The sequence below is a fragment of the Diceros bicornis genome, chromosome 8, assembly GCF_020826845.1.
Source record: "Diceros bicornis minor isolate mBicDic1 chromosome 8, mDicBic1.mat.cur, whole genome shotgun sequence".
Taxonomy (NCBI): domain Eukaryota; kingdom Metazoa; phylum Chordata; class Mammalia; order Perissodactyla; family Rhinocerotidae; genus Diceros; species Diceros bicornis.
This window is the reverse complement of record NC_080747.1, coordinates 18,116,626-18,126,732: the sequence shown is the minus strand read 5'-3', so window position 1 is coordinate 18,126,732 and position 10,107 is coordinate 18,116,626. Positions and strand designations below refer to the sequence as shown.

At 47.9% G+C, this 10,107-nt stretch overlaps 1 protein-coding gene across 2 annotated transcripts in view; it reads left to right on the top strand.

Moving 5' to 3' along the window:
* The first annotated feature begins 2,000 nt into the window (after positions 1 to 2,000).
* The window catches only part of ADGRA3 (adhesion G protein-coupled receptor A3), a 122,252-nt gene continuing 114,145 nt past the window's right edge, over positions 2,001 to 10,107 (top strand). For both annotated transcript variants that reach the window (XM_058546818.1, XM_058546817.1), the window contains exon 1: positions 2,001 to 2,476. In XM_058546818.1, the coding sequence (XP_058402801.1) occupies positions 2,235 to 2,476 (242 nt within the window). In that variant the 5' untranslated portion in view covers positions 2,001 to 2,234. The remainder of the gene's footprint in view (positions 2,477 to 10,107) is intronic.

The window sequence follows — 10,107 nt, the reverse complement described above, 5'->3', positions numbered from 1 at the left end:
AAATTAATTAAAATTAAATAAACTGCAAAACTATCTTCTTACCTCACACTAGTTACATTTCAAGTGTTAAATAGCCCCCTGTGGCCACCATATTGGACAGCACAGATCTAGAACATTTCTATCACAGAACGTACTATTACTGACTGACACTGTTGGGTTTACATAGTTGACTCTCAAAAAGTGTTGGTAAAGGGGCCTGCCTGGTGGCGTAGTGGTTAAGTTCAGTGCACTCCACTTCCGCTGCCTGGGTTCACTGGTTCGGATCCTGGATGCAGAGCTATACCACTTGTCAGCCATGCTGTGGTGGTGTCCCACATACAAAACAGAGGAAGACCGGCACAGATGTTAGCTCAGAGCAAATCTTCCTCAAGCAAAAAAAGAGGAAGATTGGCAACAGGTGTTAGCTCAGGGCCAATCTTCCTCACCAAACAAACAAACAAACAAAAAAAGTTGGTCAAATGAAGTGCTATTCAAATTTGATGCAATAGTGTACGTTAAATGGAGGCCATTGATTCACTATTGAGAAAGTTCTAGTCCTATAGATAGATTCCTAGGAATTGGTCCCTAAGACAATCTCTGTAGGGACCTTAGGCAGTACTGACCTTAGAACCAGGCAAGAAAAACTCTGCCCTGGGCTCTGCATTTTATAGGGCACCATCCTACCTCTCATCCCCAAGGGGTGAAAATCTCCAGGGCCAAGGGATGTGGTTTCCAAGATCCTCTGTGCCTTTCCTACTTCTAGACCTTGTCCAAGGTACTCAGGACCCTGGAATTCACTGATCAAAAATTCCCAAGGCTACTTCCAGGCCCTGAGCAGCTTTCTTCTCAGAACTGTTGTCCCAAGGGAGGACCAAACAACTGGTGTGTGCACTCTTAGGACTGAGGAGCCACTGAGAGGTAGCTTTTGAGGGTGTGGACAGAGCTTGGTTCAGTGGCCTGGGGTATCCACAAATGTGTAGAAAGCCCCTCTTGTTCACGAATGGAGCTGGCACAGGAAGCAAAGGGGATGGAAGTGTGTAGGCCAAGGGCTGGGCTCTGGCTTTCTCCTCCCTGCCATATTTTGGCGTGGAACTCCAAGGTATCTGAGAGCTCTGTATACACACCTGGCCTTCCAGGTTGTTATTAAGACATATTTCTCAACGTAGGAGAATATATTTTATTTGTTAGCTTGACATATTCCTTGTAAATATTTAAACATAGGGTATGTGAGTCCTGGTCTTGCAAATATCAGGACGGGGCTGGCAGCCTTACACAGAAGAGTAATCGATTCAGCTGGAGTTTCTTGGCTAGTTCGCTCACTACCTTTGGATGCCAGAGGGAAATTTCTTTCAAAAGGCTGAGGTCCGGCAAGGCCCCCGGGCATCCTTTGCAGGGACCATAGCTGGAGTTGCTGAAGGACAGAGACAGCTTTGGGGAGTCTACTGGAGAGGAACCTATTCCTAGCTTTGGTGTATTTGGGACAAATGAGACTACGATGTGCCAAAAGAGGCTTGAAAGCCCTTCAGGGGAGTGAGGGGGAAAGGCGATTCCTTTCAAGATAGTTGTTTGGGGCATTTTCCCTCTCTTTTCCTTTCTCCAAGGAAATTCAGCTTTGCTCTTCTCTCTCACTCCATGCCCCGGGCGGGGGCTCCTCGGACAGAATGGGCGTCCCCAGGGGCGCACCGGGCGGCTTTGTCTGGAGGGCGGCAGAAGAGAGAAGCGTGCGAGAGAGTGGCCACCGTGGCTGGAGTTTGGCTTCGGACTTTCTTCCGCCCTCTCCCCGATTACTGTACTCGCGCGGGCCCCCACAACTCCTGCCCGGGGGCCGGGGCGCGGGCGGGCGGCGCAGGCCCGGGAGCGCGCCCCTCCTTCCCGGAGCCGCGGGAGGCGAGGGGGGAGGAGGAGGAGGGGCGGGGGCGGCCGGCGGCGGGCGGGGAGGAGCCGCCGCGGCCAGTGACCGGGGGAGGAGGCGGCGGCGGCGGCGACGGAGGAGGAGGAGGAGGCGGTGCTCCCGCCGGGCCGTGGAGCGGCGCTGAGACCTGCGCGGCCGTGACCCCGCGGCTCCCCCGAGGCCGAGCGCCGCCGCCGCCGCGGACAAAGGAGCATGTTGGCGCCGAGGAGGGCCCGTCCTCCGGCCGCCATGAGGCTCCGGGCGCCGCCGGGCCCGCGCCGCGCCCCCGCGCGCCCGGGCGCCGGGCCGGCCCGCTAGGCCAGCGCGCCGCCGCTCGGCCCGCAGGCCCCGGCCCGCCCGCAGCATGGAACCGCCCGGGCGCCGGCGGGGCCGCGCGCCGCCGCCGCTGCTGCCGCCGCTCGTGCTGCTCGTGTTGCTGGGAGGCGGCCGCGGCGCCGCGGCGCTGCCCCCGGGCTGCAAGCACGACGGGCGGCCCCGAGGGGCCAGCAGGGCGGCGGGCGCCGCCGAGGGCAAGGTGGTGTGCAGCAGCCTGGAGCTCGCGCAGGTCCTGCCCCCGGACACGCTGCCCAACCGCACGGTAACCCTGTGAGTAGCCCTCGCACCCGGTCCTCTCCCTCCGGCGCGAAAGCCGCAGCTCTGCGCGCAGCTTCGGAGAGGGGTCCCGCCGGCACCCATGCGCCTTTGTGTGAATGAAGCTGCAGGCAGGGGTGGTGCTGGGGGAAGCCTCGGTGGGCTTGGCGTCGGCGCATTTCTGGGGAAGGCAAGTGAATCTGCCTCGGAGCCGCCTCCAGGCTCCGCTAGTTTCCGAAGTAAAAGTTTTTGGGTCCCGGGGCGCGCCCGGCTCAGTCCGCAGCGCTGCGCGGTGCCACGCGAGGATGCAAGTAAACATGTAGTGGGCAGAGTTAAAGCTCATTCATCCTGTGCTTGGGCTGCCCGAAAACTACTCGATTAGAAGCGTCAGGCCTTGAGCTTCTGTGCACATTTAGTTACACTTAGGTGCCGGTTTGCAGAATACCAAAACAACGCAAGGATTTTGAATGCCTCTCTGTGTGAGCCCCAGACTATTTCCTTGCCGTCTGCTACCTTAGTTTTTTTTTTAACAGTTAAATAGCACTTTTTTTTTTTGTGTGTGAGGAACATCAGCCCTGAGCTAATATTCATGCTAATCCTCCTCTTTTTTTCGCTGAGGAAGACTGGCTGTGAGCTAACATCTGTTGCCAATCCTCCTTTCTTTTTTTCCCCCAAAGCCCCAGTATATAGTTGTATGTCATAGTTGCACATCATTCTAGTTCCTGTATGTGGGCCTCAGCATGGCCGGAGAACTGATGCGTCGGTGCGCGCCCGGGATCCGAACCCTGGCCAGGAGTAGCCCAGGCGAGCGCCTAACTGCTAAGCCACCGGGCCGCTCAAAGAGCAGCTTTTAAAATGGAGTTGTTATTAAGGGCTAAAACACATTTGAGATGGAGCCATGAGCCTTCCAGTCCTGTTTTCCTGTGTGTGAGAGCTCATATTTAAAAGCTGAGAACTTCGGAATTGAAGACTGGGTTTGTTGAGCCTTCCAACTCGAGGGACTTGATTTTCGGATTGAGTTTCCACCTGGAAGGAGAAGTTTTGGGTCGTGTATACAACTCAGTGTGTGCGGAGATTCTCGGTCCAGTTTTACAAGCGTGGTTCTGCCAATTCCAGCTGAACTGGAATTGGCCCCAGTGTCGCTTGATTATGTTTTCTGAAGGATGAATTGGTTTGGAAAAGTTTAAAAGTGTTTCTAATGGACGTTTTGTCGAAGTGAAATATGAGTCCCTTGGCTTCGCGTTCCCTTATGTTGTTTTGGTTGGTTTCCTAAAAAAGAAACAAGGCTGCCGCTGTAAAAACAGGCAGGCGGGGAGCAGCATGACCCATGAAAAAACTTAAAATATGGCTTTTAATTTAACCCAAATTAGGCAGGAAATACTCTAAGATAAGTATAAATCTCCTTACGAACACCTTTGTTTATTCTTCCTTTCCATTTGCTTGAAAGGAGAGGTTTAACACAGGAAAATTGTGTGTTTCTGTTTGCGGAGGTGTGAAAATTGGTAAAGTAGTTTTTGTTTTGTTTGACTCCATGACCAATGCTTGACCATTTGGTAGTGGCAGCAGCTCTATTTATTTCTTAGGCAGGTTCTTTGAAGTGGAAATTTTGGGTATGGGCCCTTAATTACAGTCTTGGGTCAAGTGGAGAAAACCCCTCTGTTGGAATAGCCCTCGTTTCTTGGCAGAAATTAGTCATCACACGTTTGGGTTCTGGAATGTGGCGCTTAAGTTGATTCAAGTTTAGGTCGAGTTTTCCTGAAATGTCAACAGTTCCAGCTGGATTAAATCAGTTGCTTACAAATTGTTGATTTTGCTTGGTAGAAAATCACTTTTCGGCGTATTATCAAATGATTTTACTGAATTTTTATGAGCTGATTAAAATATGTGACTTTGAAATGTCATTTTAATCTAATTTTTTTGTACCTGAAAGCTTTTTAGATGAAAACGAAATTAATAAAATTTGTTTAGTGATGGAAATTGTAATTTATTTAAGGATCAAATACAGCTGATGTTCTGGATGAAGTTAGTGCAAGGTACATTGGACGTGGTAGAGGGTCTTCTGGGCCAGTTCCCTCATTTTACTAGGGAATGAAACGGGGGGTCACTGGAGAAGTGACCTGCCCACGTTCCCATATTGAATTAGCAGCAGGGTCAGTGTCCCAGATTCCTGCCCCACGGTTCTGATGCTTTCTCATCTTTCTTCCTTGCCTTCATCTTTGTTCTTAGTTCAACACAGTTTTTGTTGAGTGGTTCCCAGGTAGTAGGCAGCATGTTGAGATTTGGACTAGGTGTTAGTTTCCTAGGGCTGCAGCAAATTACCACAAATTTGGTGGCTTAAAACAACAGATTTCCTGTCTCACAGTTCTGGAGGCTAAAAGTCCACAGTCAAGGTGGCAGCACGGCCATGCTCCCTCCAAAGGATCTAAGGGAGAATCCTTGCTTCTTTCAGCTTCTGACATTCCTTGGATTGTGGCATTCCAACTCTAGTCTCTGCCTCTGTCTTCACATGGCCTTCTTCCCAGGGTGTCTCTGCGTCTCACATACTCTCCTTTCTTTATAAGGACACCAGTCATTGAATTTAGGGTCCACCCTAAGTCCAGGATGATCTCCTCTAAAGATCTGTAATTTAATTACACCTGCAAAGACCCTATTTCCAAATAAGGTCACTTTCAGAGGTACCAGGGGTTAGGACCTGGACATATCTTTTTGAGGAACACTATTCAAGTCATGACAGAATATAAATAAAAACATGGTCTTTCTTTACCAGGAACTTACTGGTATTTGGGGAAAAAGATTCATGAATAAGTCTCAGAACAGTATGGTAAATGCTCTAATACTGGGGTGCACATGTAGAAAAGGAACCCAGAAGAGGGTAACCAAGGCCCCCTTGGGGCACAGTTGGTTAGATCAAGGATCTGAGGATCCTGAGCCAATTCCAGAAGGATGAGAAAGATAATTGAAGGAAAGGGCGAGGGGCCGAGAGGAGGAGATGATGGGATGGAAGGTGGCGGACTCCAGCATCACCACAGGCTTGGAGAGGTCAGAGTCGCTTGCAATGCTGTCAGTTGATGTTGCTGAAATGAATGTCAAGGGCAAGTGTCCACTGCTCAGAATGGTCAGAGGGGAGGCTCTCTGGTTTGAGTTTTAATCCCTTAGGTGTGGCCAAGTGTTTTCAACCCAGTTGTGATGTGGCTGTGGCCTGGAAAATTGGGGATTGAGAAGGTAGCAAGGATAAAATTTTTCTTTTTTTAATAATGAAAAATTAGGCTATTTCTACTAAGTGGATTAACTGGACTGCAACATAGCCTAAAGCTCAGACCCTTCAACTGTTTTGGAGAACAGCACTTATTTCCGTTGCCATGTTTATGGAGAGGTCTAGCAGAATCCTCAGGTTGACCACACTTGTTCCCTATATCTCCTGTAGCCTTTTGTATTAAAGGATTAAATTGCCTTTATTATTTTTACAGACACATTGAATAAATATTTACGTGCATTTAATGTTTTGTTGGAAATATAAATTATTTACTGTATTCCTATGTTTTGTATGAAGTGCTGCTCAATATTTTGTTTTAAAAATTCTAAGGACTTCATTGATAAGTTTTACAAATTTAGCCCTACTTTTCCAAATGTAGTGTTTTCCTCGTGATGCTAGAATGACAAAGGTTTTTTTAAAAAAATTTATTTATGATTTGTCAAGTAACTTAGGAACAAAGTCCAGATTTTTCTCAGACTGTGTAACAAACTAAAATAATGCATGCCTTTTAGTGTTTCCTTTATAAAATGTTTGTTTGCTATTAAAGAACTGATGATTGGACATCACCAGCGTGACCAGCTTAGTGCCAGGTACACAAAAAAGAATGCCTGTATTGTTCAGGAACTAAAACCTAGTTGAGGAGAAAGGATTTGCACAGAAGCAGCAGATTTAGGGAACAGTTTCAGAATGTCTGTAATTAAGTGATAAATCCTGTACTGCTGACTGTTTAAATGCTTTGGGAAGCCTGGAAAGGGGCTGAGGAAGCATTGGAAGATGTTTCCATTTTCCTGGAGAAGTTAGGACTTGAGCATGGCCTGAGGGAAGGGAAAGATTGAATTGAGAAGGGGGAGAGGGCATTCTGAGTTTCGGTGAGGAGTGGTGACTGACTGGCCCTACTGAAGTGGAAAGATGTTTTCTGGAACCATTGGTTTATACATGGTGTTTAAAACACTACTCTGGTCAAAGTCAGGGGAGAGTGTACAGATGGGCGGAGGAGGTGGCCAGGCAGAAGCTCCCTGGAGCAGTGGAGGAGCCTGGGGGAGGAGCAGCTTGGGGAGGTGGGGGAGCAATAGAAGACCATCTGGTCACAGAAGCCAAGAGAAGTTGAGGCTTGAAGACAGGAACGGGTGCCCCTCTTGAGAGGTGCTGAGAGATCAAGAACAGAAAGACCTAGGATTGACGGCTGGAGTTGACAGCCTGGAGCTTTGGTGCCCTCCATGAGCGGTATCTGTGGACCAGAAGCCACAGAAGGCAAGTTGGGGTGGCTTGAAGGGAGAGTGGGGTGAGGATGGCGGTAACAGCACTTAGATGAGGAAGAAGTTTGGTGTGAAGGAAGGCTTCTTAGGAGGGAAAGAGAACGATAGAGTATGTCTGAAGACGGTTGGGAATAATTCAGAAGAGAGGGAGAAATGGATGATGAAGCTGAGATGGGATGGGAGCGGAGTGCAGGTGGAGAGTTTGGCTTTTGATGGCAGCAGGGAAGTTTCATCCCCACGTACTGATGGTGGTGAAGGTGGGCATCAGGGCAGGCAGGAGGGCAGTGGGGTGAAGGTGGGTTGAAGGAGTTCCTGCCCCATCGCTTCTATTTTCTAAAGCAGTAGAGGCAGGTGAGGGAGGAAGGGGTGAGTAGACGGTGTGAAGAGGAAGGTGAAAGAGGGGTGAAGTGGGCCTTTTGGAGAGTGGGGAAGTGAACATGCTGGGATTGCAGAAACGTCAACAGGGTGGAGTTGTGTCTGTTGTTGCCTGTGATCAAGTTCAAAGGGAGATGGTTAGCACAGTTGTTTTTCTCCAGGTTCGTACCAGCCTGGAGATGTGAATAGTTGGGATTAGCCAGGCTGCTGCTTTGCCAGGCAAGTGCAACAGAGGGGGAATTAGCAAGGTGATTTTAATGAATAAACCAGCAAGCTGCTGTCGCTTGAATTGCTATGGATCAAGAGCAAGGTTTTTATCTTTGAATTCAAGGTCTTACATACCTCTGTAGCCTTATTTCCCAATACTCAGCCCAAATTATTTTTTCTTTCTCTGCACATCGATTGGGGTACTGTTACGTGGAAGGCACAGTGCTGAGTGCTAGGGTTTTGGGGATAAAATAAGACATGGTTCTTTTGTCCAAGGATGAGTCTTACACACAGATTCTCTGCTTATCCACAGGGTGCCTCTCATTGTTATGTTGGCAGTGTTACTCTGAAATATTGCAGAATTTTGGGCAGACTTGGGCATTTGGTCCATGAATGCAAATCTTAAGTTTTTCCAATATGATGAGCAAGTCTTACATGACCTCGCCTCTGAATCCTGTTGCTTCTTGCCTGCCTGGACTCCTCCAGCATCAGGAGTATAAGAGAAGTTGGTGGGTTTGGCAATATACCAGAAATCAAAGTAGCAGAAACAAACAAATACAGGAATGTTTGGAGATCCTTCCCCCAATCTAGTTACAGCTTCTGTTCCCAGGAGCCTGTAAAGATAGTTTTAAAAAACAGAAGTAAAAACTCTTGAAAGTAACTCAGAAAATGACACAGGGCAAAATTTCTTATAAGAATAGTCAGTGACTATTTTTCTTTTTTTTTTGTTAGTTCAGTGGCTTCTCTGAAAGCAATTGTTTTCTGTATTGGCTGTATTCCTGTGGAGGAATCTTAAGTCCAGAGAACATAACTAGTTTATTATTGTGTCAACATTCTTCTCATGAGCAGACAAAAATTAGGATACAGAGTTCTTTACATTTTTGTAGCTTATTACCTCAGTTTTTGCAAAGGTTAGGAAGCTATAAATGCATACTTGCTTGATGAGCTTTTAATTGTTGCCTGACTAAATTTAGTGTAATTTTAATGCTTTATATATGGTTTAGCTTTCACTTATGTTCAAATGCAGACAATTTTAGTCTGAAGAGGGAGTTTAAAAAACAATATATCTCCCAAGCTCGTTTTTTTTTTTTCCTTCATGACTTCAGAAATTTTGCATGTCTAGTAAAGGAGTCTCCTGTGTGTTGGAGTGGGGTGGGACAGAGATGTAGTAGGCACCTCACAGAAGGCACGTGTCTGTCTTGGCCACTTTTAGTGCCCTGCTGAGCACATGGCAGATATTAGGTTTTTCACCTTTTCACCCAGGGAAGCATTTCTTGTCCTCAGACCCTTCTGTTCAGGGCCTAAAGGGAATGAATGGAAGGTTTAAGGGATTGGTATAAAAATAATCCACAACTAGCTCCCCCCTATCCAATACCTTGGTCTTCTTTTTCCTTTTTGTCTGCAAACTGCAAGCCCAGATTTGAATCTGCCTTCCCACGTACAGCAGGGTCTGTCCAAAGACCATAATCTACTTTTGATATTTACTGTTCTCTAGTGGCGTTCTTGATGATTCGTGTCTTTGGTTTTTAAACTGCTTGCTTTTGCGTTCATTCAGCAATAGTTATTCACTGCCTGCTCTGCTTGTAGACTCAGGTGGGCTTATGTGACTTCTCGTCTCTGGGTGTCACCTTTTTGCGGGGGAGGGTTGCCTATTAGACCAGTTTTATCCTAGTCTTTTAGGCTTGTGTCCTTTTCTGGAACTCCGCCTCTTGCCTTCTAGCTGCACAATGTCCCTGAAGCCTCTCCCTAGTTAGACTCCACCATCCAGCTCTGTTTGATGTGATTTAACCCACATCTTCCTCCATTGCTGCCCTTTGCTAAGACAGCGGGAGGTAGCAGGAGGGTAACTGATGGATTTTTAGAAATTATTATAGGCGTTGGGATTTCTAAAGGGAAATTTGAAGACTGGGTTAGGAACAACCTTGCTAAAGGGCCTGATGGACCTTTTCGTTCATGACTGTCTTTGCTTTCCCCTCGTGTCCATCTGCCGGGCACCAAACATTTCCCCAACCTAGTATGTCTCAGATCTCCTGTAGCACTAATCACGTCCATTCTTTGTGGCAGTTCTGTCCAAGAATTTTCGTGTCATGACATACCTAGACAATGATGATGTTTATATGACACACTCGAGTGAAATGGTCACGGATGCTCCAGGCCACAGTCCCGCTGCTCCAGGCCCTGCATCCCAGCCCCAGGGGCTCGAGGGGAGCAGTTTTCTCCACCTTCCTGTAATCTGGTTGAAGACTTTGCTGTGGAGGTTTTCAACTTTGCGTTGAATCACCTGGGAGCATTGAAAGTTCAGATGCCTGGGCCACAGACCGCCTGCTCTGATTTAGTTGTTTAAGGATGAGGCCCTGACGTTGGTATTCTTCAGAGCTCTGTAGGTGGTTCTGATGTCACCTGGGTTGAGAACCTGTTGTCTAGTAGCCCAGTGACCAGAGGGGTTTAACCTTCGTCACCAGTTGACGGCGGCTGCAACAAAAGAAGGTAGAAGAAAGAGCAGAGGAACAAATTGAGAGCAGCTGCCTCACAGGGTGGGAGGGAGGTACTGTTCC